At 42.0% G+C, this 21,023-nt stretch overlaps 1 protein-coding gene across 1 annotated transcript in view; it reads left to right on the top strand.

Annotated features, from left to right (window-relative positions):
* Positions 1-18,449, top strand: part of kif20ba (kinesin family member 20Ba) — a 33,305-nt gene extending 14,856 nt beyond the window's left edge. Inside the window, exons 28-35 of the mRNA XM_069177236.1 lie at positions 338-454; positions 707-811; positions 1,134-1,343; positions 10,275-10,316; positions 15,205-15,279; positions 15,638-15,755; positions 16,777-16,937; positions 17,934-18,449. Coding sequence (XP_069033337.1) covers positions 338-454; positions 707-811; positions 1,134-1,343; positions 10,275-10,316; positions 15,205-15,279; positions 15,638-15,755; positions 16,777-16,937; positions 17,934-18,014 — 909 coding nt within the window. The 3' untranslated portion in view covers positions 18,015-18,449. The remainder of the gene's footprint in view (positions 1-337; positions 455-706; positions 812-1,133; positions 1,344-10,274; positions 10,317-15,204; positions 15,280-15,637; positions 15,756-16,776; positions 16,938-17,933) is intronic.
* Positions 18,450-21,023: the final 2,574 nt, after the last annotated feature.

The raw sequence follows: 21,023 nt of genomic DNA, 5'->3' as shown, positions 1-21,023 counted from the left end.
TTCCTGCTCCAAACCACTCTGAACTAGCAAGATCTTATTAAATGATCAGAATCGTTGCTGATTATTTGACCAGTCCCTGCAGCTCTATTAGTCGTACGTCATATCTTCATAATATGCACTGAATGTTTTTTTTTTAATCTTTGTTGATGTTTATAGATAAATAATAGAAATGTAGTTGACGTCAAAAAAAACCTTATTAGCTCCTAATGAAGTTACAGTTGTTTTAATCTCATTTTTTTTATTTCAATAAAGTTTAATAACTCTGGATTTTCGTGGAAAAGCATAAAATTGAAGCAGACAGAAAACATCCTCAGCGTTCATGAACTTCCTGTTGCAGGCTGGTAACCGTGGCGACGGCGGCCCCAGCGTGTCGGAGCTGCAGGCCGCTTTGTCTGAGAAGGAGGCCGAGATCCTGCGACTGACGGAGGAGCTGAAAGCCTCAGCAGTCACACAGGTCGGTATTCATCCTACACACAGCAGCATCTCGAGTTCATGTCTCTCAACGGTTTTATGGTGGATCAAAATATGAAATGTTCAAGATTTCACCCCTCCTATATATATATATATATATATATATATGTATATATATATATTAGATAAAATATATTTCAAGAACACCTCAGAGCACCTGGCAGATAAATGTCGGATGAAAAAAAGCATTAAACAATACAATAAATGTAAATTTTCTGATTTTTGCCTGAAACAGACTCGAGCCAATCAGAGCCCTGCTGCGCTGGTCGGGAAAACCACGAGTGAAACCGTGAACAGGACGACGGGATGGAGGGACACCCGAGCGTCGGTCAGCAGTCAGGTGAGGACAGGGAAGACATCTCTGGGAAGTTTCAGCTGGTCAGACACCAACGTTCATAAGAGACACTTTCACTTCCTGCTTCGGAGGTCGATACAAGTTTATGTAACTTTCAACATCCTAATAATCCCACAATCGTGTTCACTTCATCGGTGTGAAGTTTGTCTGCAGCTTCTGTTTTTGTATTTTTTTAACCATGTAACTACCTGAAGTCATTATTTGGTGTGACGGCCCTTTAAAGCAGCACCAGTTCCCTCTGTGGGAAACATAATGTTGAGTTGACAGCGAACTAACCCGTCGCCTCGGCGTCTCGTTGCTCCCTCAGAGCTCCGCCGGCTGCCCGTCGGTCCTGGACTCCTCCGAGATCTCCACGGAGAACGGACGAGCGAGCCGCTTCCCCCGGCCGGAGCTGGAGATCTCCTTCAGCCCCCTGCAGCCCAACCGCATGGCTCTGAGGCGGCAGGGAGAGACGAGCGCCGTCACCGTCAAGATCACCCGCTCGGCACGCAAGAGGAAGAGCGGGGAGATGGAGAAGGTAAAGGACCGTACACACAAACTCACTGATACTGATCGGCATGTTCATCAGAAGGAAAGCCTCAAACCTCTCGTTCGTGTCTTCTGCTGGTACATTTCCTACTATATGTGTCCAGCTACCAAAACAAAATGGTGCACACGAAAACATCCCATTGTTTGAGGCCACATTCATGTTTTCCTCCAGCTTTCCTCTCTAGACACCTAAAAAACAACAACTGTGCAACAAGAGCGCGAGATGAGATGAGATGAGCTTTTTCAATTATTTTCAGGGGATGATCGTTTTTTTTTTGTGTCTTTTTTTACAAATGTTCTGTGGAGAAAATGTCACAGTGAAACCTTTCCCTCGGCGGCGCCGCGGGATTGGTCAAAGAGTTTACCGCTGGGAACGGAACAAGAGCAGCTAATGGCACTGTTCAATTTGGTGCTCCTGTACAGAGAAATGGGGAAATCGAACAGCTCTGACAGGGGTTAGGTTTGGCATTTCTCATATGTTTGAAGTACTGTAGACTCAGATGAAAAATACATCACTCATAAAAAATGCATTATTTGCGTTTCTGCTGCTGAAAAACTTGAACTGAGGGAATAACTTCAGAGCACAACGTGAGGACTCGTCTGTGGGAAGTCAGCGAGTAGCATCCCGATCGCAGCGCTGTCGTGTCAGTAATCACGTTAAAACACAAACTCGAGTGTCATTTTGTCGTTACCAACTAAATATAATATGTAATCAACATGTTTTCATATTGTGGGAGGAGTCACTCTCAAAATATTAAACTTTTTGTTAGTGTGATCTCCGTTTCCATGGCAACACATGGAATATGACTAACAACTGGAAAACAATCAGTTGCATCAGCAAACTCTTATCTTAACATACGCAATGTTTATTACTCCGGGAAGTAGTCCGACCCTTAGCAACCACCCTAGCAACGGAGAGGATTTCTAGTCTCCAACTGAATAATTACAGAACATAGAAACACTAAACTGATCAGCTAGCTCAGTCTGATTGGAACAAAGATATCTGATGGACAAAGATATCTGATGGACAAAGATACCTGAAGAACAAAGATACCTGAAGAACAAAGATATCTGATAAACAAAGATATCTGATGAACAAAGATATCTGATGAACAAAGATATCTGATGAACAAAGATATCCATGGACTCATGTGTTTTTAACATTTTAGCTCCGTGTCATGTGTTCAAACCAAACCGGTCCAGCTAGCCTCCGCTAGGACTGTAAGTGTGTGACTATCCGTGGTGTTACGGTACGGGTGCTCGGAGCGACCAAAAAGGACCAAAAGAGACCCGACTTCACCAAATGGGTCATTTAATAGAAATATAACAAGTAGAAACTACATTATATTACATATTAGATGGAATTGAATTCTAATTCTATTTTCCCATTGAGGAGGTGGAGTGATATTTCTCGTGATGAGCAGGATGTGATGTCATCATGATTTGTTCCAGATGTTCAGTTGACCAATCAGATCTCTGGGGCGGAGCTACCTGTTGTATAATAATTGTGTAATCGTGACTTGGTTATTAACTTATAGCCTCTGCAGTGTTTTTGAAGCTCTACTGGATGTTTAAGTGGTCGATGATGATGAGGATTTTCCGCTGACGTTTTCATGGCTTGTTTTTATTTATTTTGTAATGTTTCAGCGGTTGCACCGATCTGTGGCATAATTTAGCTTGCAAATGAACATGTTTGCTGTTTGCTGTCATCCAATGTACTCTTGTGATGTGTTGATGCAGCTTAGAGAGGGATTAGAAGTGCTGGTTGGACAAACATGCCAGAATCAGTGTCACACGAAAATTTCACTGGATTTAGAGAAGTTTCTGTAAGACGGCACCGCCTCAAAATGTCTCTTCCCTGTCATGAAATCATATCTGTATGAAATATACACGGTGGAAAACACAACAAATGCAGTTTGTATGCTGTGGAGGCGACGTGTGACTCGTACATATAACAAGGTCAACCGGCCGGACGCGTCGAGTCACAGGTTTCACCTGTAAATCGGTCAGTACTTCAGATTGAAAGTCACATTGTCTCAGAAACGATCTCCAAACAGATGGAAGCTTCCTCTCGGAGAAATAGACGGCGTGAGACTCGTACCGGGAGGTGGAAGTGAGCCGGAGGGCGAACGGGGTCACGGTCGTTTTCAGGTCGCCGTCTCGCTGGATTTTGATAAAACGCAGCGGAGGAGCTGCACTTATGTTAATTTGTTTGTTTCTACTAACGTTAGGGAAGTAGGCTAATGCTTCTGCTGCTTCGGGTTCCCAGAGGCATGTGACTCATGCCAATCCGAATACGTGCATATGTGTGTGTATGTGTGGGTGCATGTGTGTGTGTAATATTGTTTTTATAACGCTAGAATATTTCCTGAAAAATTGACAGTCTTAAAAATGATCATAGATGAAATATAATTTTATTTTATAATCAATTTTTCCTCCTGAATATTTTCCAATCAGCCAGTTAGATGCAAAGACGGAAAAAAAACGAATTCCTAATTGTGCAACAAGAAAATCTAAATAAACACAATATACTACAGCATTAAAAGCCTCACTTTGATATTCATATTAAAATACATCATGCTCTTATTTGATGTACCTATAATGCTGCTGTAGTGAAAAAATGTCCCCTTGTGGGATTAATAAAGTATCTATCTATCTATCTATCTAATGACAGTATATTTCCAGTCATGGATAAAAGCTTATCTCCGCTGCTGTCAACATTATACAACACATTATTCCTGTAGATGTTAAACCAACGGAGCAGATAGTAAAAAAAAACAACTCATGTACCCGTCACAAATAGACACCATAAATCATAGACACACACACACACACACACCCACACACACACACACACACACACACACACACACACCCTGCAGTGAACACACCAGACAACTTTCCCTTTCGAAGGCACACAGGGTTGAGCACAGGTCACCTGTCACATCGCTGTTCCTCCGTCATTGTCTGCAAAGGTTAAAGCCGGCTGCAGCTCCTCTGTTGGAGGAGTCACTCACTGTTTTCCTTTTCTGTTTCTCTCCTTTGGAAAAAAGACATTTAAAGAAACATCTTGTCTGCATTCATGGATATATCACAACAAACAGATGAGGCCAAAAATAAACCAGTCGATGATTTCCTCGCTGCTTTGACAGCGGGGACATTTCTTCTACTTTTATAGTTCCAAGTACACCTCAGTAAAGCGTCTGGCTTTCACCACCACGTTATATATCATAATTATTGCAATTTTATGGTCTTGGCTGCTTGTTGCTCCTGTGAACACCGAGTCCTCCTTATTTCCACCTAATCCCAGGCGGCAGTGTGCTGAGGCATGAAAACACCGGGTGCCTGTTTATTTTTTCTCTTGTAAAAGTTTACAAACAAAACATACGAGCAATGAGGACAAATCACAAAACGATGATATCATGATAACATCTGAAGGACAAACACAGGAGACGGGCTTCTGCTGGATAGTCATGGTTGATATGAGCTCATGAAGTGACGACTATATCAATGCTGAAGTCTGCAGGTCAGGGCTTTAGATTTAATGTGCTGCGAATGGTTAACTTGTAGACAAGTTGTTGTCTTGCTTGTTTTGTTCTTAAAGCATCACACGAAGTGCTCAAAACATCCAAAATGCTGGATTTTGCAGCGGATTTTCTTTGCGGTGTAATTTGCAGAGTTTTTAAGTGAGTTTTTTGCGTAAAATTGCAGGAATTATAAAAAAACAAAATACAAGTCGAAATAATGTTTTCTTTTTTTTTTTATAATTGATTATTTATTCAGAGCGAGCTGCAGTTAAAACTGTTTGTTTAGTTTGATGACCTTAAATATGGTTGATGTGTCCCAGTGTACTGGAACATACGGTTTATTAGTGTTTAGCTGGTTTGTTGAATCGCTTGGCTTGTAACTCCAGGTTGATAATGACGATCCCCAACATACGAGCAGCCCTGTTATCACATGTATGTACGCGTCTTCCACATGAGTTCGACTCCCGTTAACGTTGCCGTCCCGTCGTCGTGCAGGTTGAGGGATGCATTAGTTTGACATCGTTGCTCAGGGACGCGTTTGACAGCAAGTTTCACACCTAAAGTGGCGACAAGGTTCCCTGAATGAGTTTTTGTCACCGAGGAGAAAAGTTTGAATGGTATGCAAACTGTCAGAATGACTTTTAGGCTTCAAAACAAAAAAAACTAAGTCAGTTGGTAGCAAGATGGGCATCAGCTCTGCTCTACTTTTCCATATTTATAATGTGTTATTGGAAAATAGATTAGATTAACGTGTTCAAATAGCAGAGAGCAAAGGGTGCCTTATAATTTTGTAATGGAAAGTATCCAAACTTGTAATTAGAGACTTTATGTAAATGTTCTCGAGACCAGATTTCCCAGATGGGTCTTCGTTCCACGGAGAGCGAAACGTCCTGAATAAAAGATGAAGATCGGTGTCGGGGACATCCGGAGGAAACTGAATGAGACAACTTTGTGATGCAGCAACTGAAGAGTTTTTGACCAGCAGTTTGACAAATAGTGGTAAAAGTGTCTTAAGTGTCTTAAGCTGCAATACCAGCGAGTGCCACTAGAGGTCGGCTCCAAAAAGCCTCCGGCTCCATAGACTCCCATTCAACTTCTCTCATCAAATCCAAAGTGAATAAAATGTGTCCATCAGTTATCTCGGTGTTGTTAGCTAAAGTCACTCCTTCTTCTTAGTTTTCTGGAGGTCCATCTGAAAATAATCCCTCATTCATTAGAAAAGAAGATTCAAGAAGACCTGTTTTTGGGGGCGTGTCTGTTTGATTGACAGGCCTGTGGTGCAGTCAGGTTACAGCTATCGGTGGGCGGGACGTAGTCAATTGATCAATCGTGGCGTGAAGTGGGTGTGAATGTTGGAACGTGTCTACAAAGACATTTCCTGTTTGTTGTTGGGAAAGTGGCGGAATAAAATGAAGTCTTAAAATCAGCAAAACTGAAACTGATTTTAATCCAGAAATATCCAAATAAATAATCTGTAAACGTTAAAACCAGACGATCAAGGACATCGAAAGTTTGGTCATGTGGTCGTGTTCGGACAGAAGCTCATTAGCTGGAACCCATTACCCCCAACCTTCTCCTCCCCCTCCCCCATCCGTCCTCCCATTGTGCCCGGGCCTTGTTGACTCCTTGTACTCTGTATGTATAACGACATTTTTCTCTTTTGTATGGGGGTGGAGGGTGGAGGCTGGGGGGTGCAGTGTGATCAAACCCCAAAGTAATTCCACTAATGACTGGCGTTCTGCTGACGGTGCTGCATTCAACAGGGAACTGGAGCAAAAACACAGAGAGGAGAGATATAATGAAAATCATAGAGATGTTTGTGTCGTGGAGGACATCGAGACATATTCTGGGCATCGACGACATTCATGAGTACGAACACCTCTTTTTTTTTTTAAGAGGTCGTCGTTCGTAAAACCGAAGGACGTAAAAAGTCTCCCAATAGGATCTTAAGATTGGTTAATGCGGTTCATCTCGTTTGTAGCATCCCGGAGACGCTCTTTTAGTTTGTTGTCTGCTTCTGTTCATGCTGCTGCCGTGACCCAGTTTCTACTGGAAAAGCAACCAAACTCATCTGAACATGGGAGGAAGAAAAAAAAAAAGATATGGGAGGTTTTTGAAGTGTAAAAGAGTAAAAAGGGGGTCGTGAGAGTGTCAACACATCCTTCATACAGTCCACAACAGTGTTACTGTCAGCAGACGACGCAGCGTGTTGAAGTTGCTCTGCGGTGACCGGATGTACTAAATTACCTCGTACATGTTTAAATACACGGTGCGAGGTGCTCGACTCCACAATAACGAGGAAGAAAAGGAGGAAGAGCTGGGAACTTAACCTCCAACTGTTGGATGAGTGAACGAACCCGCTCCACCACCTGAGCCTCCAAATCGTTGCATCACCGGCCGCATCCGTCGTCACGGAGACCGATTGGAGGAATAAATGCACCGAAACGACTTCTAAATTCATCTTCCAACCGGCATAAAAGACGAAGACTCGATTTTATTTGTGTCGAGTCGTAGTGAAGCATTTTGACAGAATAAAAAAATCTCCCCCAGACTGATTTTGACGTCCCCGGATTTTATTTTAAAACCCCATTATGAGATATGTTTTTGATATTAGTAGAGAATCGAGTGCTGTGAAACCCTGACGACGAACTCGCAAACGTTTTGTACCTGAAGCAGCGAACAGCTGACGAGGTCGGACGCCAGAAAGACGAAGACGTGGCCGCGAAATAACCAAACGGAGGACAAGAAGTTGTGTTTAACTACAAATAATAACGAGACTCTATATCTGCTTAGCAGACGCAACTTCAGGGGGTAATTATGTTTATTTTCAAGTCTTTCTTCCCTTCGCTGGTTGAAAACAGTCGAGCCTCAGTATCTTTGCAGTTCTCTTAGTGTTGTTGTTGGAAGACTTTCTTGCGTAATGAGCAGAATATGAAGTGTGGACCTGCGGTTGGTCCGGCGGGTTTTGTACGCGTGTTCGTCGGAGGGTGTTTTCAGGTGTTCTGTAATCGACCCTTCGATCCGTCTCTCTGCGGATCTCCTCGGTCCGCCGGCGGGATCGTGGCCTCTCCGGACCGAGAGCGAAGGGTCGGCGCTGATTAATGGGACGACACTTTGCGAAGGTCGGGGAGAGAGCAGACAGAGCAGAGAGGTCTGCAGAGCTTCCAGACACGACCGCACATTTACATTCTTTTATTTTAGGTCAACTGAACAGAACCAAATCCATCTGGCACAAATTTAGCGGTGGAAGAAAGAGGAAGTGACTGAGGAGAAAATGAATGAATATCTGAGCATTTACTCGTGAATGTTTTGGTTTTAACTGCTGCAGCATCTGTGATTATTAACATGTTAATACGGTATAAGTTGTATAGATATCGTGTGATGTTCTGTTCATGATTGTTGTTTTATCTTTTATCGAGAAAAAAAAAAAAAAAAAACTTGTCTCTCCTCGATATCGGTGGTGTCGGACCGGAGTGTCGCACCGACAGTCATAAAATAACACTATAAAACAACCAGCGCTGCGTTTTCTACACTAATGGAGCGTATCTAAAAAAATAACACAAAAAAAAAAAAAAAGTCTGGTGGCCTCAAGACATAAAACCTTAATTGTTAACACGGCCTCTCAGTGGCCTCGTCTTCACTGTGGAACTTAAACTGCAGTGTAGTACACACACACACACACACACACATATACACATACATGCATACACATGACGACACAGCGTGTGAACATATACTTTAAGAACATGCATATTAATGTCCTCCATCTGGGACTGTGCGTGGTGGCACTTCATATCACATCAGGATCATATAACATCCCATCAGGAGCCTGAACTCTATCAACTTTTAATGCTTCCTTTTAAAACCAGATGAAACATTAAACCACGTCGGTTCCCTCCGGTTCTGATCATCTGACTGGACTGATGCAAGTTGTTCACGATGTATGTTTTTGTTTCAGAACAAATACACTAAATATGATCAAGCAGGCAGCAATAGATTTATCGTTTTCTTATCGGCTGTTAGATTAGAAGATCAAGAAGGTCAAGAGCGGTAACTTTCTGGAGGTTTTGGTTGGTTGGCATGGCAACCAGCTTTAGCATCCGGGCACCTGTAGCATCGACGGTTACTCGGCTCAGATTGGGTCGTTATTTTCTGACAATTTTTCACATTGATCAACATGAATTTTTATAAAAATGTTAAAGGTTTGTTTGAGAACTTGTTTGCAAGAAGGATCCACAATCCAGTGTTTCATTTGTCGAAGGGGGAACGTCATGTTCAGTCTAGCATTAAATCCTAAATATATCAAAAAAGCTTTGTTGTTGTCTCTAAATTATTATTCAATAATTTGATATTCTCCACAGCCAACATATAATCTAACAATTATGCCTCCGCAGTGCTTTTAATTAAAGAGGCTGCACATATTGTGCTGCTGCGCTGTGGAGCTGACAGTTGTGATAGTTTTATGTGCATCAATACGATAAAAATTTGAAATACGTTAATTATAAAAAGATTGAGTAATGACTGAAAAGACAGAAACACGTGACGGGTTTGTTTTTTGAGTTTCACTCGTCGTGTAGCAGTTTATGAGATCAGACTTTCTTCACCGACATCATGAGGTTTTATTTTTTCTTTGTAAATGATGGAAAGGGTTGGTTGTGTTCACCGAAGGCCTCTCTGCTGTTTATCCAGCCGGTTCTGAACCACCGGTGTTGTGCGAGTTCAGTTTCATCTCATCAGTCGCTCCGTTTCCAACGATGTGATTTTGTTTTTTTTCCACTTGTTTTGGCGCCTTCCTCTCATCAGCTACATCATCCCGTCGCTGTACCCGAGAAAAAAGGCTGATTGTTCCAACGAGGTTTCATTCAAATGCAAATCAGATGATTGTATTGAAAGTTATTCATCAGTATTTCGTTGTTTGCGCTTTAATTTTTTTCTCCTGTAATCATTATCAGGATCGTTTTGTTGCCCGACCATAATTGCTGCTATTTAAGTGAAAAAAAACAAAAAACGGTTGTCACTCATGCTTGAAGACATTAACGTAAACTGTACTTACCTTTTTATTGTCACCGTCAGTCTGTTTCTGTGAATGTAGCCGACACGTCCTGGTTTCCACCGCTGAGACGAGACACACTCAGCGATGTATTTGTTATTCTGATAGTAAACCGTACAAATAATGTTTTTCACTTCATGAACACAGTTAAATGAAAATGTTTCACTGATTTTTGCCAAAAGCTGTGAAAAATATTTTTATATTTAGTAGTTTTGTATATTAGCACTATACTGGACTTCCCGGTGCTCTGATGTAAAGTAATCAGATTACTCTTAAACTGACGGTTCATCACAGTCTTGTTTTAACAAGTTCTCTTTTTTTTTTTTTTTTTTTTTTTTTGAAGTGTCACATTTTCAGGAGGAGTAAACGACAAACTACACGTCAGGTACTTTTTAATTTTTGTAATTTTCACCAAACAAACATGTTTTCATCCTTAAAAACCAAAGAAACATCCCTCATCGCATTTTTCATCACCGTTTATCACAATAGTTTAGATTTCACTTCCACTCTCATTAATTCGCTGCCACTGAACCATCTGCTCATCTCGAACACGTTCCTTCAGCCACTTCCAGCGTGGCGGCAGCAGAAGTTAAAACACTGTGTGTGCTGAGTGACCATAAGGCCGCTGGCTTCAATCCCAACTTCCCCTCACAAATCGCAGCTTCTCATTCAGCTTTTCCTCCATCAGGAAAACCTTTGAGAGCAGATGGTGCGACTGCCCCGTTTTCTCTCCTCGGTTTCACAGTCTGAAGAATTGAGGCTCTCATTTACATGCACATGATCTGATTACAGACAATAAGCGAGGGTGGAGGATGTTTACACGGGTTCCTCGTTGGAGCGTTTCCGTTGAGTCACTCGTTTCCATGCTGCAGAGTAAAGTGTGACTGATGTCTGGAGACATTTCCTCCAGCCTCAAATAACTCACATCTTCCATGATGCATGTAAATACACGTCTGCACCACCGATGTGCATCCAATAAATCCCACCCAGAGCCGGTGATCATGTTCAGGTTGATGCAACTTTATGGTGCTGTTGAGCTGTGTTGCATCATGCAGAGAGCTGCTTCTGTCATTCAAATAACGGGGACAGACCGAATCATGGACGGCTCACATGTCCCGTCAATCATCTGAGAGGAAGGTAAGGTAGGTGAATAAGGAAGCAAAATGTATTTCAAATTAAAATATGATTAAAAAAAAAAAAAAAGATCTGTGAGGAATTTTCAAAATATCTAATTTCTGATGTCCTTCAATTTTAGTTTAAAAAGACTTTGATCCAGTTGCCACCAGAATAATCAAATACAAATCCTTTATATAGCAGCTGCAACACATTCACACATTTCTCTGTGAGGTGTGAGCAAGAAGTCTCAGTAGAAAGAAGCAGAACTTTCTGTGCTGGATCGTTTTTGGGTTAAAAACTAAAGCTTGGTCACAGTTGGGTCGGCAGTTTAACCGCCCGTCAATCATGCAGCGAAGGAGAGCGCTCCTCATGTCATACTCTGATTACTCCAGCTGCAGGCAAACCGAGCTAACATTTAATCAATGCTGTCGTTTTGTTTTTTTTAAAATTTCCGTCTATTTCTGCCTTGATCGCATCTTCTGATTCATGAACATGACATTAGATATTTGCAGTTATTTTGATCATTCAAAATTCATTCCAGCATTTCATTTACCAAGAGCCTGCATTTATATCTTTTTTCAAAACTGACTTCTCATATAATTTATATTTCTGTCCTTTGTCTATTATAATATGGTAATTCTATTCAAATGCTTTTTACAAGACGTGTTTGTCTTCCTGAGATTTTGACTCCAAAATGTTGTTGAATGCGAAGAAGACGCTTCCAGCGCTCTCGCCATTCATCTTCTTCTTCAAGTAATTGTACTGTTAAAATCCATGCGATCATTTACATTTAATTGCCGCATCCTAACCGGAGTGCTCGTATTTCATGCGTGTGACACCCGGGTGGGGAGCTGCATGAAGTGGGCTCTTATCTGATGGGTTTGACATCCGTACGCCGATACGGCGGCCGATTTCATCAGCTGTCCAATTTCTCTGGGAGATAATGGAGCGACGGCAGGCTGAGACATGTAAACCGGCAAGACGTGAACACACGGCAGAGAATGAACTGCTCGTTTCTCTCTCTCGTTTTTCACTCTCCGTTTCCGTCTTTCCGTTCAGCAGATTACTTCTTCATGATTTATTGATGACGCTGACACTTTTCTTTCGAGGAGACATCGTTTCTGTTCCAGAGAATCTTTATCAGATTTTTCTTTTTAGTTGTTTTTGGTGTTAAGAACTTCTTGGCCCTTTCAGCAGAAGTGCTGAGGAGTCAAATCTGTCAGCCACTGATACACTGCACGATATGAACCCTGTTAATTTACAACATGTGCTCTTTGTTCTTTGTTCTTTCAGCCTGTATTGTAGTAGAGAGTATTTATAATTCACTCACATACACTCTTTATAAAAGAGTTCGTAGCTTCCAGGTCTGTAAAATGGTTCCAATCCAGAAGTGTCTTCAGCTGCAATACCAGCGAGTGCCACCAGAGGTCGGCTCCAAAAAGCCTCCGGCTCCATAGACTCCCATTCAACTTCTCTCATCAAATCCAAAGTGAATAAAATGTGTCCATCAGTTATCTCGGTGTTGTTAGCTAAAGTCACTCCTTCTTATTAGTTTTCTGGAGGTCCATCTGAAAATAATCCCTCATTCATTAGAAAAGAAGATTCAAGAAGACCTGTTTTTGGGGGCGTGTCTGTTTGATTGACAGGCCTGTGGTGCAGTCATCTTATTTAGTCATCAGTTACTCCAAGATAATGATTGTGGCTGTCAAAAACAAAATAACAGCTGTCAGGTGATTAGCTCAATTAGTTCCTCCTGAATATGAGAGCATGAATGTAACTGCAGTGTCGTAATTACATCCATTTGTCCACAGGTGTATCAGAGTGTGTTTCCCAAGTCAGGTATTTATTTTAGCATATGTCAGCTTATAGCAAGAATGTCTGTTTCTCTGTATGCATCAGTGGAGAAATATTTAAAAACTACAGTTCAAAAAGGTTTGAAGTACTTTAAAAATCCACATGAAAAGAAAGTGTTTCTTTTTTCAAGTGCTAAAGATCTGAGGGAGGAGGTGTGTGATTTGTATTTATTATATATTCAGTATATTCAATGAATACGATTATTATCAAACACAACTGAAACGAGTTCACCTTTAAAATTTGGCACCGACTCGCTGCAACTATCTTTTCTGCATCACCCCCGACCCCCCCCCCCCCCACACACACACACACACACGCGCACACACACACACATATATACACACACGCACATATATACACACGTGCACACGCACATATATACACACACACACATATATACACACACACTCCTGATTCACATTATCTCACGTCTCATTTACTTTCTCCACACGTTCCCGCTATCATCTCATCTCCCCACCGTTTCTCTCTCTCACACACACACACACACACACACACACACACACACACACACACACACACGCTTCATCTTGTTTACTTTCTCCACACACTCCAATTATGGTTTATCGTGATCACTCATCATGCTCATCTGCGTCTCCTCCTCGCCCACCTCCTCCTCACCCTCCCTCCGGTTCCCGTTCTACGTCGAGTTTTTAGAAACGTCCACCGAGTCACTGACGTGTTGTTGTGACCTTTTCTTTTTTTCCCCAAAGTGGAGCGTGTATTTTTTTTTTATCTCCTCCGTCACGCCCACTCCTCCACCCGGCTGGTGAGCCTCCCACTCAGGTCCGCCTCGTCCCCGAACACCTCCTTATGACTCACAATCAGCTGCTCGATGTGCCAGAACACCTCCGGGGGTTTGTTGTGATGGAAGTGATGCAGGCAAAAACAACAACTGACAAATCAACATCTTAATCTGAGTCTCTGGGTTTTAAATTGTTGTTGCATTTATGTTTTTACATGTAGGCATATAAGCCTACTGGTAATGTAGATATGTAAACATGATTCTTTACTGGCTTTCACACCTTGAAACAAGGACACCTGTTTTTATTGAAACACACAAAGCTTTCCAAACAAAAAAACCCTCTATAGACTGAGTTATTTCCTTTAACCCACCAGAGTTAGTTGAACAGACTGTTTATAAAAGAGTTCGTAGCTTCAGGTCTGAAAAATGGTTCTGATCCAGAAGTGTCTTCAGCTGCAATACCAGCGAGTGCCACTAGAGGTCGGCTCCAAAAAGCCTCCGGCTCCATAGACTCCCATTCAACTTCTCTCATCAAATCCAAAGTGAATAAAATGTGTCCATCAGTTATCTCGGTGTTGTTAGCTAAAGTCACTCCTTCTTATTAGTTTTCTGGAGGTCCATCTGAAAATAATCCCTCATTCATTAGAAAAGAAGATTCAAGAAGACCTGTTTTTGGGGGTGTGTCTGTTTGATTGACAGGCCTGTGGTGCAGTCAGGTTACAGCTATCGGTGGGCGGGACGTAGTAGGTTTCCAATCAGATTGGTCAGATCCACCTCTGGCTCCTCCCCCAGCTCGTCCAAATATGGTCACTTCCTGCTCCAAACCGCTCCGAACTAGCAAAGATGGTGGAATAACTTTTTAGAACTACAAAAACTCTGTGAAAAATTAATGATATTTTTCATTCTCCATTCGCTCACACCTCATTGCCATCATGTCATTCAACTCATCACTCAGCAGACCGCGGAGGAAAACGTCAGATGCTTCACTTGATGAAATTGAATACCTGCAGAATAGCTGATTATGTTTGACGTCCACACGGACACATAAAAAAAGAAAATAAAAGGCTTCACTTTAAAACCTCACTGACCCACGACTGAAGACAACAACACAAAGTCTTCTGGTTTTTTTTGTTTTCCGTAATGAAAGCTTTTCCTCACACGGCTGAGCGGCTCGCCGCCGACAGCAGCGTCCCGTGTTTAGAGTGAACAGATTAATCGGCCGTTTCAGAGGCACCCAGACGAACTGTTCTCAGTCGACCTGGTGAAACTCCTCGAGGCGCTCCGGCAGGTAAATAACCCCAAATTAGAGCCTGTTTTCTCTCCTTGGAAATTATTGATGCCGGTGAAACTGGAATTGAGTGTTTTTCTCCTGACGTCTGCGTCGTCCCGTCATCATGAAACATTTCAGGCTTGTTTTTAGTTCCTCTTCTAACTGTTGCTGATTGTCTGGTACAAATGACGTGTGTGTGTGTGTGTGTGTGTGTGTGTGTGTGTGTGTGTGTGTGTGTGTGTGTGTGTGTGTGTGTGTGTGTGTTGATAGGAGGAAGTGGAGGCAGAGAATAGAAGGAACACGAGAGCCAAACTGACGCCGAAACGGACTCAACGCCACGAGGAGGTGAGAAAACAAACACACACAGTTGGTCAGTGAAAACCTGAGAATGCTCAAAAACATCAAATAAAACTTTTATAAAATTAAAAAAGTATTAAATTAACCTTTTTTTTTTTCATGATTTAACTACTTGAGCGCACACCAAGTCCATTTAACGGCAGCAATAGAAACACCATGAAGAACATTTAGTGTGTTTTTGTCTCATTGGTGCAGTCGAGTTCTGTTTATCTACTTCTCCTGACAACGGTTGAAGTCTGTCCCCAGGACGTTTGGACCGGGGGACACGGAGACATCTTTTTCCCAACTGAACACCGGTTTCACCTGCTGACAGACTAACCGTCGCTTCGCTGTTTTCTGTGATCAGAGCTCGTCCCCGGCCGGTCGCCATGACTCCCAGAGCAGCGTCCAGGGCAGAAAAGAAGGGACGCTGCAGAAGATCGGAGACTTCCTGCAGAGCTCCCCGACGCGGCTCGGCTCCAAAGGTCAGGCTCTTCACCGAGGGACACGTCTAACGTTCATCTGGTGTCTTTTGTCCGAGAGAATGAAGAGAGCGATGAGAAGTGACGACTCGGTGCTTCGGGTGGTTTTATGTTAGATGTATGAAGACAGCGACACAGAGGGCTCCACGAAATAAGATGATAGCAAGAAAATAAAAACAATCGGCTTTTATCTTAAACATCATTAAATTACTGACAAATAAATACTTTATTTTGAAAATATTCCTACTTCCTCCTCAGAAGAACTGGCCTGACATTTGTATCCCCTCTTGTGGACTCTTTTGGTCTTCTCCTCTGTTCTCCTCCTCTGTGTTCTCCTCTTCTCTTCTCTTCTGTGTTCTCCTGCAGGAAGTTCTCCCTCATTAGGTTTTACAATCTCTACAATTTATTCCAGGAAATAAAAAAATAAAAATCATAATGTAGGACAACACAAGGACGAAACCTCGGGGACGAATGCAGGTTGGACATAAAGCAACCGGGCAAGGGCAGCGAGTCGGGGGACACTAATGATGGCTTGGAGGAGAAAGGAGGATGAGAGAGGAGGAGAAGGAGAGAGATGACTCGGAGGAGAACGTGAAGACGGCCGCTTCACTCCATCCGTTAATTGTTGCCCTGGGGAGCCTCCCTCCTCCTCTCTCCTCCTCTCTCCTCCGTCCTCCTCCCTCCTCCTCTCCATCCCTCCATCTTTTATTTCTCACCTTCATGTGTCTTTTGTCTTCATAATTTTACCCCTCCCGCCCCACACACACACACACACACACCACCTCCTCCTCCTCCTTCTCCTCCTCCTTTTCCTCCTCCTCCTCCTCCTCTATAACCCGACCACTAAATTAGCAGGTCCAGTTTACAGAAGTCAAACAGTCAGCAGGTGAATTTATTTCTGGTTCTGTTTCCTGTAATCAAACTGATTCATTAAAACAACAGATTCCACCACAATCAGGAACAATGAAAGTAATGAAAGTAAATTAATTAATCAGCGTCTCTTCTTCTCCAACCGTCTCTGCAGCCAAGAAGATGATGAGTCTGGTGAGCGGTCGCAGTGATGCCGACTCAGCAGCCGCCTCTTCCTCCTCCTCCTCTCCCTCCTCCAGTCTGAGAGCCAAGAAAAACAAAAAGAAACTCTACCGGCCTGAGATCTCCTCCCCCATGGACATGCCTCCTCACCCTGTAAGTCTCACACGCACACACACACACACACACACACACGCACACACACACGCACACACACACACACACACACACACACACTCACACTCACACTCACACACTCACACACACACACACACACACACTCACACACTCACACAGGAAGTCGTGAGCGGATCCCTGACAGTTTATCGTTACGCTAACTGTCTGACCGTCTGTTGACATCGGCCCGAGATGAACCCGGATTTTCACAATAAAAGCACCGGTAGATTTTATTGATTTCATTCTAACAGAACTTTTATTTCAGCAGTTCTTTATTTCATGAACGGGTAGAAGACTTTTCTCGAGAGTTGTTGTTGTTCGCACTTTAACCCCAAGTTACAACACGTTTAAACAATTTCTCAAAAATATTCCTCATAATTCACCTTATTGCTCCTTCATGATATGAAGAAATAGACTTCTGTTCAACAGCAGCTCGCGGTTCTTTTCTCCTGACGGTTTCCATCGATAACTTTTTTAATAAAAGGATGTTGATGAATGAAACCGGACCTCGTGGGGAGGTTCTGTTAATGAAACCCAATAACTGGGACGTTGTTTTTACACCAAACTCTCCGTTGTACCTGAACACTCTCCGTGTCAACATGTCTCCGCTTTCTTCAGCTGGTTATAAATTGTCTTGTATACATAAAGATGGACGACACCACCGAAGCCTGAATAGAAACGGTCCCGGTGTGATTTACAACCAGCGTGAGCCGTGGTAACCATGGTAACCGGGAGGTGTCGACAGTTTGAAAAAAAAAGAAGAAAAGAAAAAACCACCGTATCAGCAACTCTCCCTCTCATAGATCAGTTGTTTGCTCTCAGGTAGTGACATCACCAGTGACATCATCCCCTCCTCCCACACACACACACACACACACACACACACACACACACACACACACACACACACACCTCCAGTCAAACACAGCAACACTGACATCTTTTAATATTTGGCCCTCATTGTCTCGTTTTTAGATCATCAGCAGAGAGCCGGAGGAGAAAGAGAGCGATCACCAGATCATTAAATGGCGCCTGCGCTCGCGGATGGCTAATTAATTAATTAATTAATTAAGTAATTAATGAACCTTCATATCGGACTGCACAGCCGGTGGTTTTGGTTATTTTTCTGTGTCTTAACGAATGAAGGGAGCTGCTCCAGCTAATTTTTCTACCGTAACAAATCCAAATTATTTTATTTAATCTGAATGTTTAACCCTTCAAAGTGTAGAAATAAATTCACTAATTTAGCGGCTTCCAGTCTTAATGCTAAACTATTAGCCTCCAGCTCCGTCCTGAAATAACCCGCTGACATGTCAGCGATATCATTTAACGCTGACAATAAACACATTTATTCAGCAGAATGTTAAATTGTTAGTTTAAAAATGGTGAAAAAGCATTTAATCATTAGTTAATTTTTAATTGCTAGATGTTTTTCTTTTTTTCTTTTGAAGCAGTAATGACGTCCACATTTACCATCAAATGACACTTCATACTTTATTCAACTGTAAACACTATAAGTGTATATATATGTGTGTATATATATATATATATATATATATATATATATATATCACATGCACTTAATACTCTATTCAAATTATGCTGCTTTTTTATGTTTAAGTGCAATTTTTTTGTATTGAAAAGCTGATTTTTTATTTTATTTTGACGTCTTAAACTGCAGCTGATGAAAATGTTTCATCTATTAAAGCCGACGGAAGCAGGAAGTAGGCGGTTCATGTTCTGGGAGAGCTGCTAAAAGCGCCGAACAACTTGTTTTTCACGTTTAAAGGAGCTCAGACAGGAAGTGAGACTCCGCATTTTCTTTGCGTTCAGATTTCGAACATCAGCACTACGAGCTCGATAAACTCCGACTGCACTTTATCTCATTCCAGATGATTCCTAGATAAAACGGTATTAAAACGGTCTTCTGGTTCCACTTCCAGGTTTTTGTTTCTCTTCAGGACTGTTGACCTGTTTTTTGTTTTTTTTGTACTTCACTACTTTGTTCTCTTGTGCTGAATCGTTGTTCTTCTTTTTGTACACGATATTAAAAGTTTGTTTCACTTCTGAAGTTGTGCACTTTTCTATCACACCCTGTTTATTATTCTCGTTGATATCTACATTAAAAAAAAACACTTCTCAAAACATGGAGATTTATTGTTTCATATTTTAATGTTGCATGTTTTTTTTTTTTTTTAAAGGTTGCACTTTGGTTTCTGGGGACGTTTTGGTGATTTATTACTTCTGTTGTGATCTTTTATTTCCTCATTTTTAGATTCCCTGATGATGAATGTTAAATAATCGCAGCTGAAATTTACCTCCAAACAACAACAACAAATAATATCTGTATTTTTACTTTGATATTTGATTTATTCGATGACAGTTAATTAAAAAAACAATAAAAAAACATTTGTGGCTTATGATGAACAGAACTAATAACAAATATGATATACGACCATGAAAGAACCTATTAATAGCCCTAATAACTTGTTTGTATTTTCATCAACATCCTTTTTCTCAGATTGGAGAAAACGTGTTTTCCACGGGGAAACTAAACGCCTGCAGGAAGTAGTCTGAAGAGTTTTACTGCACAATTTATCTAAAATGAAATGTTTGATTGATGGTTGAAGTGGAGGAAACATCAGAGTATGTGGACTTCAGAAGTCCAACATTCAGCCCAATTTCACTTTCTTTCTTTTCTGAGTTTTGCAATGTTCTTTTCCTGCTTTGTGTGTTTTTTTTTTTTAAGTCCTTTCAGATCGGCTTGTTGGACCTCAGTAGACTGAATAAGAGGTGGCTAGCATCTTTTTGTTTTACCTTAAGTACGCTTCCTTTAAAGGCTTCTTCTTCTCCTTCTTCTTCTTTTCCTCCTTCTGCTTCTTCTTCTTCTGCTTCTCCTTCTTCTCCTTCATCTTCTTCTTCTCCTTCTTCTTCTTTTCCTCCTTCTGCTTCTTCTTCTCCTTCTTCTCCTTCATCTTCTTCTTCTCCTTCTTCTTCTCCTTCTTCTCAATCTTCCTTTTTGTGAGTTATGAGTGACGTATCTCCCGCTGCAAAGGATTGTGGGTAAGAACAGCCAACTTCCAAGCAGACTTCAAATATGACCAGATTGTTCCACGAGTGAATTAAGACGTTTGGTTTGTTGAGTTTAAAACAGACTTTCTTTCACGCGGTCGGCCTTAAAACAGAATTAAATTAACAGCATTAAGACGTGAATATGTGGTTGGAATTATACATTAACGCTGCCTGAAACTCCCTCCGATCACTTCGCTTTATTCCCATCAGAAAGACTTTCATCTGACCGACATCATTAGGAGGAGGCGTCGTAATCATCGTACGACAGAGAGAGAGAGAGAAGATTACCGTCGCAGAGGGCGAACGAGGAGAAAACACAGGAAGAAATAAAAAGCCGGCAGCTTTCAGAACAAAGAATAAATGAGACAAAAGGCTGAGAGTGAGCCGGGATGGCAGCGAAGGTGAGAATTCAAATAAGGACGCATCCATCTGCAGCCGCCACGGTTGTTGTTTTTTTGTTTTTTTTCCTGTTTTCTTGCAGCGGGAAATCTTTCAGAGCAGCAGAGGAGAAAGAGAAGCAGTCATGTGTTGTGTGAATGATGGAGAGGCTGCCATGATGCAATTTTAGCAATCACTTCCCACACAGCTGGGCTCATTGTGCTCCTGAACAGATCTGCCTTCCTCCTCGCAATCCACACCTGTGTGTGTGTGTGTGTGTGTGTGTGTGTGTGTGTGTGTGTGTGTGTGTGTCTCTCTCTCTCTCTCTCTCTCTCTCCAGGAACAGTTTTATAACCTCCAGTTTTATGAGTGGTAGAATTCCTGCAACCGTAATCCTAAAAAAAAAAACATGTCAATCAAATCATATGTAAACACAACCGATGTTCCTCTGGGTCCAGATCTTCTCGGGTCCAGATCTTCATCAACGGTCCTAATTCCCAAACTGGCCTCCTCGGCTCTTCTTGAGAATAACGTGACGGGTTGAAGGAACGTCGTCGTATTTCCAGGGATGTTCGATCAGGTCCGGTTGTATCAACGCGTCTCCTGAGTCTGGGA

This window comes from Embiotoca jacksoni, unplaced genomic scaffold (assembly GCF_022577435.1).
Source record: "Embiotoca jacksoni isolate LCO1_2020_lvr unplaced genomic scaffold, fEmbJac1.0.p SCAF_70, whole genome shotgun sequence".
Classification (NCBI taxonomy): domain Eukaryota; kingdom Metazoa; phylum Chordata; class Actinopteri; family Embiotocidae; genus Embiotoca; species Embiotoca jacksoni.
The sequence above is the reverse complement of the archived record's forward strand: the minus strand, read 5'-3'. Positions and strand labels throughout refer to the sequence as shown.